General features: G+C 34.5%; 3 protein-coding genes across 12 annotated transcripts in view; all 3 read right to left on the bottom strand.

The window, feature by feature from the left end:
* Positions 1 to 9,287, bottom strand: part of ank1b (ankyrin 1, erythrocytic b) — a 96,335-nt gene extending 87,048 nt beyond the window's left edge. For 2 of the 10 annotated variants that reach the window (XM_051092942.1, XM_051092950.1), the window contains exons 1-3: positions 9,062 to 9,255; positions 8,752 to 8,971; positions 8,094 to 8,664 (exon numbers count right to left, since the gene is read on the bottom strand). In XM_051092942.1, coding sequence (XP_050948899.1) covers positions 8,094 to 8,219 — 126 coding nt within the window. In that variant the 5' untranslated portion in view covers positions 8,220 to 8,664; positions 8,752 to 8,971; positions 9,062 to 9,255. Of the gene's footprint in view, positions 1 to 8,093; positions 8,665 to 8,751; positions 8,972 to 9,061 lie in introns of those variants that run through there. The other 8 variants (XM_051092944.1, XM_051092951.1, XM_051092948.1 and 5 more) reach the window with 8 other exon arrangements.
* A 5,939-nt stretch (positions 9,288 to 15,226) lies between these two features.
* LOC127152034 (uncharacterized) lies at positions 15,227 to 18,085 on the bottom strand. The gene is made up of 8 exons (XM_051092428.1): positions 17,998 to 18,085; positions 17,879 to 17,908; positions 16,488 to 16,751; positions 16,271 to 16,381; positions 16,041 to 16,068; positions 15,935 to 15,960; positions 15,674 to 15,726; positions 15,227 to 15,421 (listed from the first exon to the last, which is right to left on the bottom strand). The coding sequence occupies exons 1-8, from the start codon at positions 18,017 to 18,019 to the stop codon at positions 15,305 to 15,307; spliced, it is 651 nt and encodes a 216-aa protein (XP_050948385.1). The 5' UTR covers positions 18,020 to 18,085; the 3' UTR covers positions 15,227 to 15,304.
* Positions 18,086 to 18,644: 559 nt separating this feature from the next.
* Positions 18,645 to 24,051, bottom strand: ftsj1 (FtsJ RNA 2'-O-methyltransferase 1). Its single transcript, XM_051092465.1, has 11 exons — positions 23,970 to 24,051; positions 23,522 to 23,683; positions 23,303 to 23,372; positions 23,079 to 23,178; positions 21,582 to 21,660; positions 21,409 to 21,461; positions 19,990 to 20,043; positions 19,779 to 19,881; positions 19,601 to 19,684; positions 19,379 to 19,482; positions 18,645 to 19,291 (listed from the first exon to the last, which is right to left on the bottom strand). Exons 2-11 carry the CDS (start codon positions 23,640 to 23,642, stop codon positions 19,091 to 19,093), a joined length of 969 nt encoding a protein of 322 aa, XP_050948422.1. The 5' UTR covers positions 23,643 to 23,683; positions 23,970 to 24,051; the 3' UTR covers positions 18,645 to 19,090.
* Positions 24,052 to 25,547: the final 1,496 nt, after the last annotated feature.

Below are 25,547 nucleotides of genomic sequence, written 5' to 3'. Positions count from 1 at the left end.
TACTACACATATACTGAAGCTCCATGACGTTTGTGGTGTTTTCAGCTTCTGATGCCTCTGAATGAGTACATGAACACATAAGCATCTCTAGATGCTCATTTCATGAGCATTTTCCAGAGAAACTATCGTCATATACAGACAGGAACTTAAAGGTCTTCACAGCAACCCGTCAAAATATAAGTTTGTTTTAACTTGAAGAAACTGCGACAGAAATATATTACTTAATGTAATGATAGTACTACTACTTCTAATAAAACTAGTGTTAAACATTATTTTTTTTAAGGAATATTTACCGGAAAAATAATTTACCAGAATTTGTTTACCACTAAAATGTAAATACACAACAGTATTTCTGAAAAAAAATAAATAAATAAATAAAATAATTTACATACATACATATATATATATAATCAATTAATTAAAAGGTGCTTTTGATTATTAACATTTAAACATTTAAAACCATTAAAATTGAATCCATAAAATTAATTGAAAAGACAGAATTTGGTAAAAATTATTTGAGAAATAATAAATAACGTATTCATAGGACCTCAGAAATATTATTTTTGTTAAATTTTTAAATAATTGCTGTAAAATTGTGTAAGTTTCATGATTTTGAATATTCAGTTATGCTTTTTGATTAATATTTTTATATTAAACCATTCAAAAAGATAAATTAAACCGAAAAACACAAAATCAAGATATCAAGAAAAAGCGGAATTTGGAAAAAAAATAACACGGAATTGGGGAAAAAACCAAAACGGATTTCATAGGGCAGATCTACAGATCTCATTAAAGTTAATCTGCAATGTCTGTGTCAAACTACACTTTTTGTTTCGACTTCCATTCATAAATACAAGAATGTGTGAGACAGGAAACGCAAGCTCATGCAAATTTCTCTGCATTCCAAAATTTAAGATTGCTCTGCCCTGCGAATTCATATTACATGAAGAGAATCCACCGTTTTCTTAAGCCATGAAGGATTCTAACTTCCATTTGGTTGCTTTCGTGTTCCGGTCTCCATAGACATCCATGTTAAAATGGACTGAATAAAAACATTTTCAATATAACCAAATAGAAAAATGTGTGCAGGTTTAATAGTATTATCAGCACTGAAAATATGTTAATTTGACTAGAAACACCAGAGACCGGAAATATAAAGCACCACTCCAGTCGGGCGAGACACTTCATTCAGAAAAAGGTGGATAGAAAAATAGAAGATCAGCTTTGCCTTTGAATTAAGGATTGCAGTGTTGCAGTAAAGTAAAGTAGATTACGTATTTTTACACTTTCTATGTATTACATGTAGAATTATGTTTTTTAAATAGATGCAGAGAGCATGATGTCACATTATTAGTGTTGCAGCATTTGTAGAAAGTCTAGTGTGTTTTAGAGCTTAAGAGAATGGTGGTCCACTAGCCCCTGATCTATATTGTGAGTGTCAGTGTGATGTAGTATCAACAATTGGTGTGTCTGAGTTATGTTGTACCGGCAAGGTTAATGGAGCAAAAATCACACCATATTCCATACGCAGAGAAAAGCACACATACTATAACACACACACAGACAGCAGAAGTCGTAACGTGGAAATATCTGTGCGTCGACATAAAACACTTGAATTGCATGGATTTGCTTAGTATATGTTATTTGTCAGAAATCTGCAAAGGACATAAGGTTTGTGGGAAATTGCTAAAGATTATTTGATAATTGTACATACTAAATGCAGTTAGTATGCATACTAAATCTGTGCAGCATGCATACTCAATTAATGTACTAAACATTGTTTACTGATTTATTATGCGTACTATATTAAGTATGCTTAAAACATTGTCTCAGAATTCATATTACATGGATTTAGTATGCATATTATTCACACCACACTTCATTTAGGCTTTTCCTGCATTTTTAATCAACTGAATCAAATCAAATTTGTGCATTATGAAGACCAACTAAATGTCATGTAAATTTAGTAGTATTGTAAATGTATTATGCAATCATTTCAACATGCATCTAAATCAATGAGGGTGCATACTTGTATGCATTGTAAATATGTGTAGTTGTCATGCTTGATCAATGTAGTATGCATACTAAATATGTACAGTAGCCAATGCATTCCCAATCAATGTAATGCAGTCATAGATTTAGTATGCATACTACACAGAAATAACAATCTGAGCCTTGTAAATGTAAATGACATATATATATATATATATATACACTAACATGTACATTAAATACAGTAGTTAAAGATCAGGATAAACACTTCCCTTACAAATACACATAACCCTGATCCCAAGAGGCCTCATATAACATCATGTAAAGAATGACAAAAGGAAGTGGATGGCACAAAGAATACTACCCCCACCCCCCATATATGTAATTATATATCTTGCTTCCTTCTTACTGTGTAAAAGGAGACGGTAATGAACCCATTAATCAAATCTTTATCACTTGGAAATGTTCAAATATCAAAGGCGAAACATGTTCTTTTGTCTAATTATACAATGCAGTGTCGGATTAACAAAACAAAACCATAACCATATCACAACACTATTCACTATCACATCCCTGTGCATCCAAGAGAATCCAAAGCATGTCTATTTTGATTGTGAAATACTACACCTTCCACAAAACCTGCAAAGCCAATAAATAAACTGCAATACTGAGAACATTAATTATACAGTAGTAAAAACTGCATTCAAGGGAAGATGCAAATGAGACCTGACATTTATTCAATATAATCCATTTTTTTGCATTTACATTTGCACACATGGGACTGGTATGTCTCAAAGTTCATTATACAACACTAAAAATTAATAAATACAATCTAGCAGTTCTAATTATTGAACAATTTTGCACTTTAGATGTCAGTGGGAAAAATGTTAAATACGACCATTTTAAGTCAAGACAAAAAATGGCTCGAGCTTTAATATTTAATTTTTGAGGAGATCTCTTTCAAAGTAATTATGCCTGCAGCAAAATATTCTAGAAGCTTCAAGGACCACAGAGCATTTGTGTGCCTTGACTATAACTAATCAGATGAAAATACAAATGAACATTTTCTCTGTAAAACACTCAAATGTCATTTACTAAAAAGTAACTTTTAAAAGGTCAGGAAACACTAAAATACTATGTTTCTGCAATGTTAACAGTGCAGAGAGCATATTACCACAATGTCTTTATGAAAGATAATGATAAAAATGTTATTTTACTGAGTCTGAAGTCAATTCACAGTGACATGCAGTTAAAGTCAAAAGTTTACATACACCTTGCAGAATCTGCTAAATGTTAATTTTACCAAAATAAGATCATTTATGCTGTAAACTTTTGAACGGAATGAAGATGTGTAACTTTTTCTATTTTCCCTATATGTTTCCCAGAAGACAAAATAAGTTAAATTTACCCTGATCTTTAAATTCCAAAAGTTTTCACCCTTAATGTATAATTTTTCCATCTGAAGCATCAGTGAGCGTTTGAACCTTCTGTAATAGTTGCATATGAGTCCCTCATTAGTCCTCAGTGTGAAAAGATGGATCTCAAAATAACACAGTCATTGTTGGAAAGGGTTCAAATTCACAAAAATGCTGAAAAACCAAAGAATTCGTGGGACCTGAAGGATTTTTCTGAAGAACAGCAGTGATGTGAAATATTTTATTTAGGTGAGTACTAAATAAAAAAAAATAACATGTATTTTGTATGATGCCTGTTATTTTGGTAAAATAATTAACATTTAAGCAGATTTTGCAAGGTGTATGTAAACTTTTGACCTCAACTGTATTTGTGACAGTAATGCAAAATTGTACTAATATGAACATTTTAATACAGCTAAAGTGAAAATGTAGCATTTCAAGGTCAAAGAAATGTACCTTTTTCAAGCTGATATCACCAGACGAACTGGTTTTCTCTGTCCTGTTCTAAAACACAAAAAGACAGCTGGAAATATTCGATTACACACAGGAATACGGTTGTTTGTCAGGGTATTTCACGTTTTGTTGTCCAGGCAGACATCCAAAGACATTTAAAGTCTTTATCAGCGACAGAGATATTAAAGTTAAACAGTGTGGCTTTAATGGCAAATGTGGTCTTATCCTATTACTACCACAGGAGATACTTCATTATAATGCACTTGGACTAACCCTGATCTCTGACATTATGCTGCTATATTTCACCTGTCACTCCCACTCTCAGTGGACCTCTCGCTCTTCTAGTCTGCTGCCTCTAGTGGTGCAAACATTGCATTACAAAAGCATCTCCCCATAGATCACAACTGAACCTTCCAGAATCCTGGGCAACGCATCCCTTCAAGTTGGCAGGATCACGGACAGATTGGTAGCGACTCAGGCACAGAATAAATATAGCCCGTGACTGAAGGTACTTACTGATATGTGTGATTTCACCTTCTCCTATTAGGTAACAAGACAAATGCATGCTCTCTGCTGTATATGGGAATCTGGGCCAGGCCATGTGTAAGCCATATGGATGTGATGCATATGATCTTACACACACAGCAAGATCAGCTTAGAGACATGAAAGTACTATGGGGTAATTAATACTGTGTTGTGCACAGCAGTACTACTTCAGATACCATCTTTTATAAGTAAAAAGACTACAAAGCATCAACGCAGCTATTAAATTGTGTACTAAAGGCTATATGCAAGAATTAAAGAGCTTCCTCTTCTTGTGTCTTTCTCAAAGGCTATGTCTGGAATAGCATACTACTGTACTACTGTTTCTGCATTATGCATACTGTGTAGAGCAAACAAACTGTATGTATGGTACGCTTGGTAAAGGTTCCAAAATGGGGCTTTCACAAAGAACCTTTCTGTTTTTTCTTAGTCTGAAGAACATTTAAAAAATCTAAAGAATCATAAAGAACTTTTCTGGAATGGAAATGTTCCATAAGTCGCTTTCGCACCTCATAGTTCAAAGAACTAGCTAGAATGGTGGTTCCTAAAGAACCAATTTTCCTAGTTGCATTCGCACTGGCAACAGGAACTCTGAAGCGGCCAAAAGTGACGTCTTTATTTACAGCATTTACAAACGTCAAAAACCAGTGAATGGATGATGCCGTGATTGGAGCTGTTTTTGTTGTGTGTCGTTGGTTTCGTGATAACAGAGTTGAAATGTAAATGCACAATTTACGCGATTTAAAAGAGTATGAAAATCTGACTAAATCTCCTATGACAACTTGCAGTGTTACATATCATAAGTAGCTAAATGTCAAAGTAGCTAAATGTCAATATTATCACTGTCTGATATGTGTGGTGTAAAAATGAAAATGAATGTTAAAATTAAGAATAACAAGGGCTCTGACAAAAACTTTCTTTAAATGCATATAAATTATTTAATCAGCGAATCGTTTTTTGATTATGACCAATAACCATATAAATGCTTAATATCGGTGCCGATGATCGGCCAGGACAATACTGATTATTACATATCAAATAAACCGATAACCGATATTTTAAACCGATATATATGTCTGGTGTAAAAATGAAAATGAATCTTAAAATTAATAATAACATGGACTCTGACAAAAATTTCTAAAGCGTGACAAGGAAAAAGGCAACAAAGAAAGTCTTTTTGTGAAAAAAGTTAGAACTCCTTTCAGGATGTAGATTTTTGAGGTGCGCTCTTGTCATAAATTAATCTATTACTTTTTCTACATCATTTGTAACACAAAACAGTGGTAAAATATCTATTTAGAAGTCTTAGACCTTTCCAACAATATATAGTTTTTTATGATTAGATTAGGATTTATTTGTAATATGGTGAATTTAGGCTTCCCAATGACAGGACGGGTGACAGTCAAGAGGTTAAGATGCTGATAATCGGCCAGGCCGATACCGATTATTACAGATCAAGTAGACTGATAACCAATATTAAAAAAACTATATGTTTGGTTTAAAAATGAAAATGAATGTTAAAATTACGAATAACAAAGGCTCTGACAAAAACTTTCTTTAAATGTATTTAAATGATTTAATCGGCGAATCGTTTTTGAATATGACCGATACCGATAACCATAAAAAAGCTTAATATCGGTGCAGATAATTGGCCAGGCCAATAATCGGTCAACCCCTAAAACATGCACATAATAAGGTAAAACTGTATGATGTACTGTATGTTTAATGTTGCAGAATACTGTTTTTTAAAAAATAGTATGCATTCTATAATGCAGTATGCAGTAAGAGCTAATATTCCATTCAAAACACAGCCAGTTTCTCTGCGTCTCACACTCTAGGCACTTGACATCATTTTTCTCTGGACATCCACCTAAGGGATGTGTAAAAGTCACAACACAACTGTTTGTCCACCAACAGCTGAGATCTCACAAGGCCAGTCTAGAACACTTTTCCAAAACACTTTGAGACCTCACCAAAACTGACACATTTTCAGGAACACAACAACACTAGGGGTCAGCAATCTTTATGACATGAAGTGCCATTTTTAATTTATCATAGCAATCACTGCACCACATTGACTTCTGAGGGGGAGAAACACTTTGTGATGATCAATTTTAAAGTCGACATGAAATTAAAATTCAGTCTACTTTGTAAATGCACACTACAGATCTACATATACGTTTCTTTTTTTTTTTTTTGTACATTTTTTGTTTTGATCTCATAATGCTTATTATGCCTAATTACATTTATTCTATAATCCATTACATTTAGATGTACATCACAATACATACACATTCTGTTTTATAGCACCTGTTAGAAAACAGCAATTTTAATTACAAATGTCACCTATATCCAAAGAGCCTTAGTATAATTCTTAAATCTTGTAATGTTTTATTTACTAACTCTTTACTTTCTCTTGTTGATTTTTAATTATAGTCCCTGATTTCAACTTTTCTAAAATAAACAGCAAAAGTCTAATCATACTTCTCTCTTTCTTCATTTTTGTTCATGTGCCAGTATTTACCCTCCTGTGTGCCAGTCACTCATGTGACTGGTTTACACCTGAAGCTGCACTATTTTTAATTAAGCTCATACAAACATACGCATCTTGCATCAGCTGTACTGTAAGGTCATGCTGTTAGGCCTTATGAAAGAAACAGTTTGCATTTTAAGACAATTATGTCCAAATACACTATGATGAAAAAAGCTCAAGGGTTGCATATAAAGAGTGAATGTTAAACTGCTTATTAAACATAGCACCAAGCACCAGTGTCATCAAACACGTCCCAACTTTAATTTTCCAGACCCCTGTGTAATCTCAAGGGGTCACTGACAGCTTTGACAAATGCTGCATCAGATGTCCCACCGCAGATTAAACAGCCAACCCTCAAGGACAGTCCTCACAGTGATCTTTAGACTCCAGTATCTTTTCGTGTCAGCAACTCGCTTGTGTTAATTGGCGTTACACTGACATCCTACCACCGCCGGCCACATATCTCTGCCCGATCTCGTAGTTACGCGAGCACGCTGATAAATGCTAAGCTGACAGGTTTTATGAGCCTTGGTGAGCAGACGGGAGTGGAGTCATCACCCCGGCCTCTTGTTGTCTTCGGCTCTAACCTGAGTCACGTGTACTTCTAGGCTCGTGTGAAGCCAAAATCTGCATGCGTGCGACCGTACATCATCACATGCACATTTGTGGAAGGTAAGTAGGCAGCCAGAGGGCTCAAAGCAGCAGAGCTCCCATAATGCACTTCAGCTCCCATTCCATCATACAAACTGTAATGAGAATGGGCAAAAGCAGGTGCAGACATTACACTCACGTTCTGCCAAAGTTCACGCTTATGGCATTGATACGAGGCGGTGACAGGCGGAGGGAACGCGACATACAATGGTGCATCTGAATACATAAAGCAATCAGGTTTGCTTTGATGCAGCATCAGTCGTAAACAGCGCTCGCTTCTAAATCGATCGAGCAGGATGTTCCCCTGAGGACCGAGGGGCTACTTAACCAATCATCTCAGTCATGACCCCCCCATCCGCCCCGCCAGACATCAGCACCTTCCTCTGTTATAATCTGTGAACGACCAGCTCTAGCTGACTGGTTAACACAATGAGTCAGTGGTATGCGTGAAGGTGCGCGATACGGGGGAAAAAAAAGAGGAAGGAGGGTTTGTTCTTTCTTGTTACCTTGCGTCTACGGTCTCTCGATCTGTTCCTCTTCTTGATCTTCTCCTCCTCCTTCTCTCGCTGCTCTTGAGCTGCGAGCTCCTGTAGGTCCTTGTTCTTGCGGATCTGCTTAGCGGCTTGCGCCATGGTGCCGCTGTAACAAGCAGTGCTGCGCCTGTAACGGAGGCTGTCGCTGTCCCTGCGGCGGCCAGTGCGGGAGAGGCGGTGGCGCTGTGCGCGCCTGCGAGGAGTGAGCGCCCTGCACGGCTCTAGGTGGCCAGTTCCCTCAGCAGCGCGCCACAAAAGAGATGATGCTGCTGCCTGCCTGCCTGCTTGCTCCTCATCCAAGCAAGATCCTTCCCATCCCCCCTCCCCTCTTCTCTCTCTCTTTCTCTCTCTCTCTCGTGCAACACACCAGTCAGTCACGCAGTCCAAGCCTCAGCAGTGTAGGGATACTGCAGCAGCTCGATTTTGCTCCCTCCGTCTCTCTCTTTCTCTTTCTCACTCTCAGTCTCCCTTTTTTCTCAGCTGCGATCTTGCCAACTGTTTACCGCACGTCTGTTGGTATCACTGTCGTCTTCTTTGTGCAGATCTGCGGGATGTAGGTGAAACAATTAGATTAACAAATTTAGTGCATCTTTTGTTTGTCCAATTACTGTATATTTGCTTCTTGTACCACCTTCTGTTGTTGTTTTTCGAGTTTGATGCATTCGGTTCATTTTCTAGTTCTAATGGAAGCAGGTTCCCCTCTGATTCCTAAGAGTGAAAGGGTTTGGAGCCATAACAGCTTACCTCATAAAAACTGCATGTACAATCTCACTCTCTCTCACCAGACTGTGGTTTTCCATGAGAAAGGGCTTGTGCATTGTTGTCTATGCAGTAATTCGATCCATTTCGACCTGCAGAGTATGAGAGAAAGACAATGTGTGTATATGACAAAGAGAGAGAGAGCTAGCATTGTCACTTGTATATTGCATCGAGATACGTACCAGTTGCTTTACGTCAAGGAAAACCTTTGGAACCATCCAGATGCATCTTTGCTTGTATTATGTTATTCATACAGTAATGACAAATAATTGTTATTAGTGAACATAAAGTGTGCTACTTATTTTTTTGATGTTTATGCTACAATACTGTGCAAAATGTGAGATTGCGGAGTACCAGTTATGTAAAAAGCGGCAGTGCATTACAATTCAGAGCCCATCTGAAGTGAAATGCAGGCGCAAGCGTTTGCCTCTGAGAATGATGGCTGAGTCATGTGACGGATCATTCATATTTATTTATGCTTGTTATGACACTAGGCTGTACATTATCTTTCAGCTGCTTGATTTCTCTTCCTCTAATCAAAATGATTTACTGATTTCCTTTGGGAAAGGGGGAAACTTTGTAATTACACTGACAGTCTATAATTTGCTCACATCGCATACTGTATTTGGTGAAAAGATATGATATGGTGCATATAAAAGGTATATGCATCACAAATTTGGTGATTAGGTTGGTTTTGGATGCTTTATGATGTTGTACTAAGAAATCATAAATACGTAGAATAATAATGGATGTTTCCTAGTTACTATTTGTGAAAGTGCTTTAAAAAGCATGAATTGGACCATCAGTGTTGATATTTCTGTGGTTTCAGAGTGGTTAGTCATATGGGAAAAAAACAACAACTGTGCATTAGCAAAGTCGTCAGATTTCAGCTGGCACTGATGAATGGAAATACTAACAGACAGTTTTCTTCAGGTCTTATACCACTATAAAGTGTGTTTTCACAACACGTCATCAATTTGCCATATTGACGCCACTGACTATAAACAACGCCACTGAACCAAACAAAACTCACTTTTTTGCTGATTACTGCTGCTGAAAATGGTTCATTATTTTCATGTTTTGGGCTGTACTAATCGGTCGGACCGGGAAAAACATTTGGAGTACTACTATAGACTGCCCAAAGTTTAACAGAAGAGTACAGAGTGCAAAAAACTGAGGAACAAAAGGCGTTTGTGGTTGGCCAGACTGAACCAGGATTTCCAGGGCATGAACCTTGACAACATTCGTGTTTGTTCTTATAATTTCCAGTCAGCTAGGTATAATATTAGGCTAATATCTAATTAATACTGCCCGTGTGTATCTTTACCACCTTAACTTTAGTGCCCTTTCCTGCTTACTATGTCCTGCTCTATATGATTTAGCAGCTTCCACATGTTTTATCAGTGGTTTAGACAGCATAAATTAGAGGAACAGCGTATTTAGTAGTACAATAACTCCAATCCATTCTGTTGTTTACATCCGAGTATCGCCAATGGTAGCGCATCCGGGTAACTGACGAATTTGCGATGTTAAGTGCTGGCTTATGGAAGTTGTATTTTGACTTACACAGACACCTAACAGTGAGTATGTCGCTTCTCACAAAAGCAAAAGTTTCAGTTACCAATTCCATTGTAGTGATATCCTATTTTCAGTCCACTATAATTCGATTTGCTCCAAAAGGTGTCAAATAACAAGTGCTATGAGTAAACCAAGTAGTAGCTAACATGAGAAGTAAATATTATTTTCAAGGCCACCTCATGCGAGTGTGCAATGTTATTATTAATTTCTTTATGTGTACAACTTATTATTGTACCAAAAATACTACGTGCACCACTAGCTATGTCACTGAAATTAGCTCAAAGTGTTTAAAAGTGAAGCGTTACCTTTATTACCTACAACCGCTCTTTTCAACATCCTGTCTGGGGTTGCTCAGGTGGGTCTAACGTTACTAGTCTGAAGTAAAAATCACAATTAGACATTCATTACAGTGTCTCCGTAACAGTATAACATATTCGAAGATAATTTATTCTGTGGTAAAATACAAAGAAATTGGCAGAAATAGAACTCACGTCACATTTTGACAAGTTCATAAATCAGTAACAATCACAAAACAATAACAGCCTATACTTTAGCTTTAACAGTACTCACATAACACAGACAGTCTCCACTACAAACCGTTTAATAATCCACAAGTTTAATAATAGAGAAATGTTTAATACTTGGTATTTTGTTAATGAAGAGCTGTCTTGTATCGCCATCTAGTGGATATTATACAGCACAACACGATTGCAAAACTACTACAGTCAGGCAGCCAATCGATCCTGTGGATACATTGGCGACATTTCTACACATGCTTATAATATACATTTTATTATATCGGTTTAAGTGAACAGACAGGACACAGACATTCCTAATGTACATGCGTGTGTATTGTTTTTCCTTTTGGTATTTACATATTAATCTCAAACATGTTAGAATATTACTGTTTTTCTGATACTGCATGTATCTGAAAACAAATTTGTTTAGCACAAATCCTGTGCTAACCTATCCTGTAACCTACAGAATAATTTTGTTGGAATTTAGTCTGTTGAAAAAATAGTTATATATAGCCTATACACTGCCGTTCAAAAGTATGGGATCGGTTTTTTTTTTTTTTTTTAAGAATACATTTTGGCTCAATCAAGGGTACGTTTATTAGATTTTAAAAAAATAATATGAAAGATAAAAAATATAAAAAATAATAATATTGTGAAATATTATTACAATATAAAATTGTTGTTTTCTGTTTTAATATACTTTAAAAATAGAATTTATTTCTGTGATGCAAAGACCTTTCAGCATCATTACTCCAGTCTTCAGTGTTACATGATCCTTCAGAAATCATTCTATGAAGCTGATTTATTATCAATGTTAAAAACTTTTTTCAGGAGTCTTTGATGTATAAAAAGTTAAACAGTACAGAATTTATTTAAAATGTACACATCTTTTAACAATATACACTACTGTTCAAAGTTTGGGGTCAGTACATTTTTTCTTTTCTTTTATTCAGCAAAGATGTGTTAAATCGATAAAAGGTGATAGCGAAGGTTTGTATTGTTAAAAAAGATTTCTATTTTGAATAAATGCTGTTCTTTTAAAATTCAAAAATATATTAAGCAGCATATCTTTCAAACACTGATAATAAATCAGCATATCAGAATGATTTCAGAAGTATCATGTGACCCTGAATACTGGAGTAATGGCTGATTAAATTCAGCTTTGCAACAGAGAAATAAATATTATAAAGTACATTAAAATAGAAAACATTTTTACATTGCAATAATATTCCATATTACTTTTTTTCTGTATTTTTGACCAAATAAATCAAACTTTGATGAGCAGAAGAGACTTTGTTACGAGCCCCTGCTCTTTCTTTTGCTACTTTTGCTTCTTTGTAGCATGCTTTTGTGTTTAATGCATTGCTACTTTGTTTCTGTATGCTTTCGTATCTAATGCATTGCTACATTTGTTTTGTAGCATGCTTTTGCATTTTGATGCATGGCTACTTTGAGCATGTCTTTTGGTTTCATTTAGTAGTTTGAAAGGTGGGTGTTGACCAATTTTTGACATTCTTTTGTTTAAACCATTTTTCAGTGGCCAAGGGGTGGAGTCGTTTCATGGGCTGAAGTTTTTGTTTATTGTATCTTACAGTAGGTTTTCTTATTACCTTTTGGAACCTTTTATCAGGGGAAGTTTTGTGGTGGAGGATTTTGATTTGGAGTTTGTTCAGTTTCCTTCATTAGAACGGCTTTTTTGCTGTAGGAAAGTGGAACATCAAAATAAACTGCAGATTCACCACAAACAATCTTAAGGTTGCCACAAGACAACTTTTGTCTGCATTAGTAGATCAAAAGGTATTTTCTAGTGATGCTGCTTTCAAATTTTTGCAGACTAGTCAGTTTGATTTGCATAAAGATTCAGAATGAGAAGGAACTAGAACTTGAATTGTAACTTAAAGAACTGGAGGTTTAAGAAAAACAAATCGCAAGTGATGGCTCAAAAGGTTAGAACTGGAGTCAAGAAATCTGGAGATAGAGAGAACTCTGTGTCTGAAAAATTTTAACTTTGAGCAGTTACACAAAGTTAAACAGCTGTAACATCTGAAGCTAGTGCTGACTTTGCTGTTTGTAAGAACATCTGTTTGGTTCCTCCCTTCATAGAGAAGGATGTGGATAAATACCTCCCTCATTTTGAGCGTGTAGCTCTAACTTTGGGTTGGCCTAGGTATGTATAGACTTTATTTCTACAGTGTGGTCTATCTGTTCTTTGTAGAGTTTGCATATGAAAAGGACAGCTTGTTTGACCGTTGGTGAATTTCTCAGTGAGTTACAGTTTTTGGAGAGATAATTCTTGAAGAATTGTCTTCTTAAAACTATAGCAATGTTCTTGAATGAACAGCAGGTACTCCAGGTATGCAGAGCGGCCAATCTGGTAGATGAGTTTGTTTTGACTTAAAGTGTTTGATCAGCCATCTTGTACAAAAACTGATGAGAGTATTGAAAATACTGAAGGTCTTAAGCCCAGCTCCTTTATTCAGGGTAAAAAAAACGAGTTTGACGAAAATGTGTCTGACCTTTGTTTTTATTACAAAAAGCAGGGTCATTAAAAGGTTGACTGCTTTGTACTTGAGGCTTCTTCTAAGTTCTTCTAAGCCTTAGCTTTAGTGAATAGCTTCTTGATTAAACCTCCATCTTTTGAGTATGAAAGTAAAAGGGCTCTGTTTTTGAGGACTACACGCCATTCTTGGTGGATTGGTCAGTGTCCCTGTTAAGATTCTATATTGAGATGAAGTCCTTTTTAGTGTCAGAACTTCCTGTTGAGGAGACCAAATGAGGTGTACACAAATTATCCAGATGAATTTCCTGCCTGTGCCAGTATCAGAGCCATGTATCAGCAACTGCCAAGTAAGTCTGTTTTAAAAGATTTTAATAAAGTTGAGTCGTCTGAAACCTTTTCTCTGATTTGGAGTTTCCAAAAATGGAGTTCTGTACTGGGACTTTTTTGTCTTGACTTCTTAACTCTTGAGTAAGTTTAAACTAGTTAACTCACCAGTCCTTGTTTATGATTTGTTTTTGTTTAAATGCATTTCTTGCTGTTTCTATTTTTGGTCATATTCTTTTTTTTATTTGTACAATAAAATCAAATAAAACGTTTTGCCCTGGCCACGGTTACATTTGTTTAGAATGGTTTTCTTATGTTGGGCCCTAAATGGGTCTTAACAGACTTCATTAAAAAAGCATTAAAGGAGAACCCCACTTCCAGAACAACAATTTACAAATAATTTACTCACCCCCTTGTCATCCAAGATGTTCATGTCTTTCTTTCTTCAGTTGTAAAGAAATTGTGTCTTTTGAGGAAAACATTTCAGCATTTTACTTCATATAATGGACTGATATGGTCCCCTGATTTTGAACTTCCAAAATGCAATTGCAAATGCCAAATGCTTGTCTTGTCTTACTCTGCCTGGACTGTTTTTGTCTGGTTCATGACAGTTAGGGTATGTAAAACTCCCATCTCATGTTCTCCCTCAACTTCGAAATCATCCTATATCGCTGTTTTACCTTTTTTGTTAAGGGTGTTTGATCTTCTTTACATGTTCACTTTGCAAAGACTGGGTCGGAACTTCTGCAGCGATGTAGGATGACTTTTTTTTTTTGAAGTTGAGGAAGTTTTTTCGACATACCCTAACTGTCTTGAGCCAGAATACACAGAGTTCAGGAAGAGCAAGGCAAGACGAGCATTTGAGATTTAAAAAGTATTTAAATTGTATGTTTTTATATATATATATATATAGATATAGATATATATATATATATATATATATAAAGGAAAATAACCGATCCTTTTGCTAGATAAGACCCTTCTTTCTCGGCTGGGATCGTTTACAACCGCATTTGGGATCGTTTGAAGCCGCCTTTAAACTGTATATTCAGTGCAGATGCAAAATGCAAAAATATTTTCCTCAAAAAACATAATTTCTTTACGACTGAAGAAAGAAAGACATGAACATCTTGGATGCTAAGCGGGTGAGTACATTATATGTGAATCTTTGTTTTGGAAGTGGACTTCTCCTTTAAAAATCCTGATACTGATCCCAGACTTTAGAACGGCAGTGTATATAAAGAGTTTCAAGACAACTATACCTGTCAGCAAGAAGTGTAGCTACTTGTAGCAACAGAGCCACTACTAATTCAACCATTTGTTTCTGATTTTTATTAATCAAATGAACAAATTCTTCCATGTGAGTTTATTATATATCTTATATCTAAAACCAAGTCATGAGAACCATAAGAAATTTGCTCAAAACATAAAACATACAAATTTTATTTCATCATTGGTGACTTAAATCAGTGAGTATAAAAAATTCATTCAGTGTTAACAGTTGTTCAGTGTACGACCACTGTGGCGTAGTCAGTTCCTGATTCAAACTTCACTACAGGAGCAGAGTTTTCACCAGCACCTGAATGATTCACAGTGGCATATAATAGCTCATCGTCTGTTATCTGTAAAAAAAAAAAAAAAAAAATAAATAAATAATTTATGGAAAACACACTTTTCAGTCAATATTCAACATTACAAATCTGTATTTTTTATTTCGCCAAATCACGTTCATAAAAGCATTCATAACGGTAGGGAAATGCAGATTTTGGCTGATATGCAGTTAAATGTAAACATTCGAAGTTAATGTAAAACTTGTATGACTTTCTGACGTGTTGTTTTGATTCTCATTTCAACTAAATAAATAAAAGATGTACCTCTGTTTTCTCATCCTGTACTTCAACAGTACCAGAATTTGCATCTTGGTTGTCTAGAAAAAAAAAGAATTATTTTGTTGTGAATTTGTCGTGAATTTTATATTTCTTTTAAAATAAATCACACCTCAACATCATACAGATTATGACCTCAGAATTTCCATTTACTAATAAAAACACAGTAGAGAGGTTTAATGGAAGTTTGCACCTGTACTACAAACATTATAAGCTATTCTGCTGATAAAAATATCCAAACTGACTCACCAGTGTCCATTACTTCAGTTCTGTAACTATGAAAACAAAACACAATATTTAGAAAACCACAGGTTTATACCAAATATTTTAGCTGAATGTCATAATATGCACTGACCTCACTGGATAAAACTTTCCACTATTACCTTAAAAACAAATAAAAAATGAATGAATGAATACATTTTGAATACTACTGAAGACATTGGTCAAAAATTGTGTATACTGTATAAATTATTTCCTGGTTGGTGGTTATAAACCTCTGAACATCTAGGATATTACATGTAAAATCATTCTTTAACATACATAACCAGACTTACACTAGAGCTTGTTATGTTTGCAGTTTCTTACCTTGTTTTTTGATCAAATAGATAATACATATGATGATGGACAAGAGCAAAGAGAGCAGAATCAGCGACCCCAGGATAAGCAGTAAAACAAGAATGTATTTCCCAGAAAGAGCTAATGAAAACAGAGGCAGTGTAAAATGTTAAATCTGCAGCCTATATTGCGATAAAGAATTTTTTTAAGTCTTTTATTCCATTACAATGGTTAAAAAGCAATTTACATATCCTCCACACTGTAATGGTGACATTTTGGCTTTTGTTGTAATCTTCGCCCTCACAGCGGACGATAACTGTCGTTCGATGCTTCCCTTCAGCTTTTCCCCGTACCAGTTTCTCTCCACTGATGGTAAGTTTACAGCAGGAGGAATTTTGTTGGCTAATGTTTCTTGAATCAGCGTAGAAAATACACGTAGACTGGTTCAAATGACAGCATGTCAGATCCGTCCGATCGCTGAGAGTCATCACCCTAAGACTAACACTGAAATCTATATATAAGGGTTGCAAGTTGAATTAGGGATTGAAAATGTTGCCATGTTATTTTACTAAAATAAAAGGGATCATACAAAACACATGTTTTGGTTTATTTAGTACTGACCTGAATAAAATATTTCACATAAATATTGTTTACAAGGCAAAATAATAGTTGAATTTATAAAAATGAAATATTCAAAAGTTTACATCCCCTTGATTCTTAATACTGTGTTGTTACCTGAATGATCCACAGCTGTGTGTGTGTGTCTTTTTTGTGTGTAGTGATAGTTGTTCATGTGTCCCTTGTTTGTCCTGAATGGTTAAACTGCCCACGTTTTTATTTTTTATTTTTTTCAGAAAAATGCTTCACGTCCCACAAATTTGTTGGTTTTTCAGCATTTTTGTGTATTTGAACCCTTTCCAACAATGACTATGATTTTGAGATCCATCTTTTCACACTAAGGACAAATGAGGGACTCATATGCAACTATTACAGAAGGTTCAAATGCTCACTGATGCTTCAAAAGGAAAAACAATGCATTATGAGCCATGGAGTAAAAACTTTTGAACAGAGTGAAAATGTGTACATTTTTCTTATTTTACCTAAATATAATATTTTTAATTAAATTTAGTACTTCAGAGGCTACAGAAGATAACATACAGTCATTGCTGGAAAGGGTACAAATACACAAAAATGCTGGAAAACCAAAGAATTTGTGGGACCTGAATGATTTTTCTGAAGAACACTGGGTAGTTTAACTGTTCAGGACAAACAAGGGACAAAAGAAAGAAAAAAAACCCTCGCTGTGAGTCATTCACGTGACAACACGAATTAAGAATCAAGGGGATGTAAACTTTTGAACAGGATCATTTTTATAAATTCAACAATTAGATTCTCTTGTGGACTATATGTAAACATCTTTATTATATAATAAAATAATATAATATTCTATTAAATATTATTTGTATATAATAGAATAATATCTTATTCCGGTCAGTACTAAATAACGCATTTTGTATCATCCCTCTTTTGTTGGTGTATATATATATATATATATATAAAAAATACATAATTTTAATATAAATACCAACAATTTACTAAAAAAATACAAAATTCATGAAGAAAACATTAACCACATACCTGCATTTGCTAATTCACCAAAAAGACTCACTGAAAAATAATCAGTGTAAAGGGTGAACCAACAAATATCAGTCAAACACTCTCTACATAAACATATACAATTTAAATGTAGCACTTACAGAATAAAACCAGCCGCATCATATTTGCACGTGCTCAAGCTGATACAGTAACACCAGTTAGGGCATCAGGTCTTCATGCAACATCTAGTATAACAATGTCAAAAACACACACACGTGCACACGTACACAAACCGGATGCACGGTTACAATTTTTGCATACAGGTTTCTATTTTCCTGCCAAACTCTTAAGGCTCTCTGCATGACTGATTTTGCCCAGCCTTTCAATAACCATCAATTCTACTTTTATATAAATTAACTATACTAAAGCATAAATTAGAACAGACCTAATCAGTGGACTCAAGCAGAATGCAGGAAAATATAAAATGCTGGTGGGTTATGATACTGTATATACTTACACAGTCACAAATACTACAGTAATGAAACTGTACATATATGCATGGACCATTGAGCAAGCAAATGAAAGGAAACAGATGGCAGATCTTCTCACATTTGCAGGCTTGGGAACGCATTTCATACTGCACTTAACCAGTTTTGTGCAAAGTTATTCTAAGATTTTATAACATGTCTGTATTAATTCTGTATTCATACATAAGCCTATTATAATGATCTGAAGCCTTAAAATGCAAAAATGGATTCAAACTTAATTTGAAAGACTGCATCTACAAAAAAAACCAACAAACTCTGTCTCATGGTAAATTTATGTGTTTTATTAACATGTAGAGCTGCAGTTAAAAGTTTAAATTCAGTCAGGTGGTTTCTGTGACTTATACAAATACAAATTCTGAGTGTAATAAAAGTTGCAGAAACAATTAAATACATAAAAGATAACTTATATTATCAACCCACTCTGTCAAAAAATGTGCAGAAATTGTACCTTTATGGTACACAGCCCGTTCCTGGGACAGTACCCTTAAAAGGGACAACTTTACATTTTATTTACCACTAAAAGTTGCATATTAATAACTCAAAGGATTAGTATGTAGCCTTAAGGTACTGTTATGAACCTTTTAGGTGTAAATAAGGCACAAAGACGTAACACATTTTTTCTGAGAGCATCTAAAAACTCTAAAAATAAATGTTGATCAATCGTGATAAAACAATGAAAGGATTTTAACAGAAGCTGTAATGTCTATTAGTCTGTGGTTCCTTGTGTGGCTGTGTTTGTGTCCGTACTCTTGAGATCTAAAGCGGACAGGGAATCATCAAGCGCGCCAGAAGGTGAGTCCTCTTTGGCTAACAAGTTATTCTTGCGGAGCTGACAGGCTTGCTGGTACGGAGGCCGAATTGGAGGTTGGGTTGGTGGTAAATACTGGTACTCTTTACTAGAATCGAGCTGTTTGAGAATAAAGCAAAACATGCGTTAGGTCAGACTGCTCATTTATGGACATGTGTGTGTGATTTGAAAAAAGCAGATTAGCACCTGAAGCGGGTAAGTTCTGTCTGAATCAAAGGCACTAAGATCTCCACAAGCAAGAAAAGGAACTATTATTCGGTTTGGCCCCTCTAGCTGGTTAAAGTCGACATCTGGATGGGAAAAATTTGCATTCATATTGTAAGCAGGAAGACATGGGTATATACTTAGACAAATGTCATATACAGATGAGCACAAGCAAATTTGAAACACAGTTTTGGAGAAAGTTACCATAAGAGTGATCAAGTAATGGGTTGGACATGTTGGGGACATAACCTTCTGGTGGAGAGTAATTCTGACACACCACAAATGCCTCTGAAGGGCAAAAACACATTGGTTAATGTATGAACAAGTATAATATTCCCAATATAGTTTTACATTTCCTCTTTGAATGAAATTCTACTCTCACCTATGCTCGAGTTTCGGCTGCTGCGTGGTTTGGCACAGGTTACAGAGCTGAAAAAAATCTTGAGCTGGGAATACAGCAGGGTCACATCTTTTCCCCTGAAGATCTACAAAGAAGAAAGACATTGAAGTCAACATTTCCCACCTAACACATTTTATAAATTTCATAATCTTGACATGTATTTAAGAGTATGAATGAAAATGGGATGGCTTACTTTTGCAACAAAGTTGCCACCTGGTTTGAGAACATGTGTGGTGATATTGAGAGCCTGTCAATATGAAAACATAAAGCCTTTAGCAAAACCTTCAACAAGCAGTCTAGCAGTTACACAGTAAATCAGAAACCAAATAAAAATCACACATTTAAACAATTATATTTGCCATTAGTGTTGTCATGATACCAAAACCTCAGTAGTGGTTACCAGTACAAGAACATTTTTACAGTTTTGGTAGCATACCACAGCAAAAACTTTTGAAACTACTACTTAACTATAAAAAATAACAATAATTAATGGCATTATTAATGCTTTTAATAATAAGTAAATAGCACATTAAAACATTAGCATGTATGTTGTGTAAGAACAAAGGTTTATTGGCTTATATTATTTAATGGAACTAACATGAAATAATTAAAAATTGTATTTTCATATTTTGTACTTTTTAACTAATATTAAAGAATTAATAAATACTAGTGCTGTCAATCAATTAAAAAAATTAACTAATTAATCACACATCTTTTCTGAAATTATTCCCACCTAACATTATTTTTAAATATGCTTTTATATTGCAAATGTCATATTCAATCTTCAAATTACTATAGAAATAACAAAAAGACTGTTGATATTAACTTTAACATTTATTAGACTTTAAAAAATAACAACTTCTAATTTAAAGTGAACTTAAAACAATCTTCACATAAACCCATTATTTATCTGTGCTCTTCAGCAAGTATAGAAATTGAATAAAGTTATTAAGTTAAATTAAATATGAAATCTAAATTAAATATAGGTGAATCCTTAAAACTATAAAAGTTACTGATTTCCTTGTTTTTCTTTCGTTCTTTGATTAACAGACATCACAGCAGCTGGGTTAGGTTTTTTGGCTGCTATTACTTTAAGAGCTGCCACTGCTGAAAGTGATGCGGATCTGACATGCATGCTCCTAGTTTCATTCGCACTTTAAAGGTCCACTGAAGTGCCTTAAAACAAACCGCATTATTCTGTGGTGACGTAATTTCAACTAAAACAGGAAGACAGGGCGGGACATATTGAGCAGGCCCGCCCCCTTTTTAAAACAGCCAATAGCGTCTCATTTATATCTGCTTGGGCTGTTGAGCTTGGTAAATCTGCATTTGACAGCCTATGACAGCCCCAGTCTAATAGATTACCCCCTAGAATCATTATGAAACTCTTACTAAAACAAAATAGTGATCATAATCATGCTGAGGCTGTGTAGTTTTGAAAGCGTTTAATATAATATAATAAACTTGCTAATTTTGACAGCACCATCAAACAGCTTAACAAATGTATTTCTTACTGTTATGTATTGGGAGTTAGGGCTAACTAAAACTAACTTATGGGACCTTAAAGTGTTACCAAAACGATAAGATTAAAGGAAACTATAGTAATACATACCGCCAGCAGTAGCTGCGCCTGAATGTACTCGTCTACATCATGAAGACCTGTAACTATACAGAGTAACATACAAAAAAAACAAAACCTTTCAATACAAGATTTTGCTAAATCACAATTTTGCTACATCAATCAGATAGAAAGTAATAATAAAAAAACAAAAGGTTATTTCTCACCATCAGGGGCGCCGTCACATACGACCAAGTCTGCAGACTGTCCTTCAAAATGTCGAATAATCTCCTGCGCTGTAGAAATCTATAGAACAATCATATACTTGGTATGGTGGAATATCTACTGTGCTTGACTCAAAAAAAGAATTACTAAAACAATATACAATTCACACAAATAAAACAGATGTTTAAGTAGGGATGGGCGATATGGGCTTACAATTTTAATCACGATAATTTCTGGTATTATTGTGATAACAATATCAATGATGATAATTCAGAGAATCCGGTTTCTTTAGAGAAAAGCATTATCTTTCCTATTTTTACCCAAAATAGACATAACTGAGTAAACATGTACAATGTAATGACTGTTTAATTCATACCGGAAACCGGAGGGAGCCCTTGCACGGAAACTCCACATGTGCATTACAGAAGTAATAGTACTGACGCTTCAGGTTATCGCTGTAGCTGAATAAAACGCAGATTTTAAATTTTTTTTTAAAAAGGCAAAACTTTTAAAACTTGACAATAAACATACGATAGTTACAATACATGGTTTGTCTGTGTTCTTCAAGCATTCTTGGGTATTTTAATAAGGATAAAGTATATTTATAAAGCAATGCTAATCGACAGAGCTTTTATATACTATAAAATAGTATGATTTCTGCCTCATTCTGTGATATGAAACCACGTCTGATCGCAAAAGGTTATTTTAAACACTCGACTATGTCATGAAGTTAATCTGAAGAAAAAGCATGTCAATAAATGATATCTTTATTGGACAACAGGTTTGTAAGCAAGCTAATACGCATGAGAAACTGTATCGAACACGTGCTACTGTGGACTTTATCGTTATTATTACGGGAAGACTAATTCTTATCATGGGGAAAATTTTTACCGGTATATTGCAAATGACATCGCCCATCCCTACGTTTAATGCAAGAAACTACATGCAAATGCATTGTTTTTTCATGCACTGATAAATATTGGGCTATTCATAGGTCTTTCATCTTATTTCACACTAGAGGGAAAAAAACATCCAAAATATTGTTTTGTACTTCATCTATTTGCATCTGTAGATTTACATTGCATTATATATCTTTAAAGGCTGTTCCCTCAAAATGATTTCATGAGTTTTTTCTGGCTACTAACAGTATTTTCTGATTTCTTAGTGATAGAAAGTTATATCCAATAACCCCTCTGTAAAAACTTACTCTAATATGTTAAAATGAAACAATAATATTGAGCCTTGCTTTATCCAACGTTTATATTTTTGTTCTGGATATGTATATGAACAAGTACATATTAATGCCTAATTTGCATATTTAAACAACATTTAAGAAACAAACCTGTAATACAGAAAATGCAATTTTGTTTGCAATACTTAATGTAATCAATTAGCTGGGGAAGTATATCTATTTGATGATTTAATACCCAATTCACCTGGACAGTCTTGCTTTAAAATACAAATTAAAATGCTGGAAAAAAAAAAACAAAAAACTGCACCTTAGTGATGTCTCCTTGAATTTGTGTAACACCTGGCAAAGGGGCCATTGCTTGCAGGTCAACTGCCACAATCTTGACCTCTTCACTCTTGTCTTTTCCACTGAAACAGGACAGAAAAGGGTGAATGGCAATTCAATCAACCATATTTTATTTGACAGCATCTGTATGTGAAGTTTGCACTTCATGGTGCACAACAGATCAAGTGCATTTTGCATTTAACCAACCGGAGTTTGCGGCTCAGAACTTGACTCCAGCTGCCAGGTGCCGCACACAGGTCCACAGCACGACTAACACCTGTATGTAGAACACGAACAGTCGTTTGAACACAAAAGCCTGCTTTCATGCCATCCATGTAGGCAGTTCACAAGCTTTTTAGACATATCCTATGATGACTCATCCACTATCCCATGCAAATGATTGATGAAGCACACTAAAGCTCTTACCTTTAAACAGGTTGAACTCTTCATCCAGCTGCAGGAGTTTGAAGGCACTTCTCGCTCTCCAGCCCTCCTCCTTCGCCAGCCTGTAGTATATATCTCGTTTGTCTTTGGATGAGCGCCCCATTTTACCTTCACTCACTCACTTAATCTGTAAACAAATATTGACTAACATACAAACAGGCTAAATTAATAACGAATGTCTCTCCTAAAATAGTATTTACATATGGTACCTTACAGCAGAACAGATACTTTGAATCTAACTGCGAAAACATTCTTATTATTTATATTATTTACCACTTTAATCTTAAGTAAAACGAATGCCTCATTCCTGCGCTTTCTTTATAGCTGCACCATTATAGCTAGTAACATAATATTAACGCTAGCATCATAATATCTACTAACCACATATTACAGAAGTGTAATAAATTGCAATTCCATAAAATGTACCTACTTGGGACTGCAGTTGGATGAGCGATACCTGTTTTCGCCGCAACGTGACACTTCTTCTTCTTACTCTGTTGCAGTCAGAGAAACAGATGAGAACACTGACACCCATTGGAAATAAGGTGGTATTACACATGACGCTTGTATGTATGATCGCATGATTACGATTGTAGTGATCAGAATTATATGCATGTAGTGTGTGACAGACGCATTGTGAACTTTCCAATGTATGGCAGTTCCTACAAAAAATATTATGCTACAGTTATTGTCTCTTCTGCTGACCAAGCTTGCATTTATTTGATCCAAGGTATAGCATAGTGCTATATGCTTGATCATTTTTCTTGGCGGAAGCTTTGTGTTTGGTTAGCTAATAAAATATTAAAGCTTAATTCAATATTATGTGGACAATTTCTTAATTCTGTCATCCTGGTATCGTGGACTTGCTCTATTGTTTCATACAAACGCAGCTGCTGCCTTTTTTTTTCTGTAATGGATTATAAGAAAACTAACAAACTAGTACTACTTCCTTAATTATTTATGTGGTGAAATGTTGAGTAAGAAAAGTGGTATGACTGCATTGTATCACTAAAATGTCTAGTTTGAACTTGCCGTTTGTTAGCAACTGATTTCTTCATGGAACTATTATGTTGAAAACAGCTGGGTATAATTGTTCTGGTTTCTTTGATGAATAGAAAGTTCAGAGGAACAGCATTAATCTAAAATAGAACTTTTAATCAATTTAAAGCATTCTTACTAAATAAAAGTATTAATTTCTATAACAAATAGAAAAAAAATTATACTGACTCCCAGCTCTTTTGAAAAGTATAGTGTATAATGTCACAAACTATTTTTATTTCAGATAAATGCTGATCTTTGGATCTTTTTATTCACCAGAGAATCCTGAAAAATATTACTTAACTGTTTTAAATATTGATAATAATAATAATAATAATAATAATAATAAATGTTTCTTAAACAGCAAATCAGCATATCAGAATGATTTCTGAAGTGACCACTGAAGACTGAAGTAATGATGTTGAAAATTTAGATTTGATCACAGGAATAAATTACATTTTAAAATATATTCAAATAGAAAGCAGCTATTTTAAATAGTAAAAATATTTCACAATATGACTGATTTTGCTGTATTTTGGATCAAATAAATGCAGGCTTGGTGAGGAAAAGAAACATAAAAAAATCAAAAACTTTTGACTCGTAGTGTAGATATCACTTTTGTAACTGAATAAACATTAACATTACACATACACTTTTCTTCAGTTACAAAAAATAGAAGTAAATAAAATAAATCAGTGAAACCAAAATAAAATAAATAATAGTCAGTAAAGATGAAAATACATTTTGAAAGAACGAGAGAAGTCTTAAAAACTGAATATTTTCAGTTACGTTGTGATGTGAGCTACAGAAATTAATAATATTAAATATTAAATTAAATATTAATTAAATTAAATTAAATATTTTATTTTAAAACCTTTCTCATCCACTCAAAATGTTTTTTTTTTTTTTTTTTTTTTGTTTTTTTTTTTTTTTTTTTTTTTTTTTGGCATAACTACTTATTATTTATTTA

Source organism: Labeo rohita, chromosome 21 (genome assembly GCF_022985175.1).
Source record: "Labeo rohita strain BAU-BD-2019 chromosome 21, IGBB_LRoh.1.0, whole genome shotgun sequence".
Taxonomy (NCBI): Eukaryota; Metazoa; Chordata; class Actinopteri; order Cypriniformes; family Cyprinidae; genus Labeo; species Labeo rohita.
This window is presented reverse-complemented; position numbering and strand designations above follow the sequence as displayed.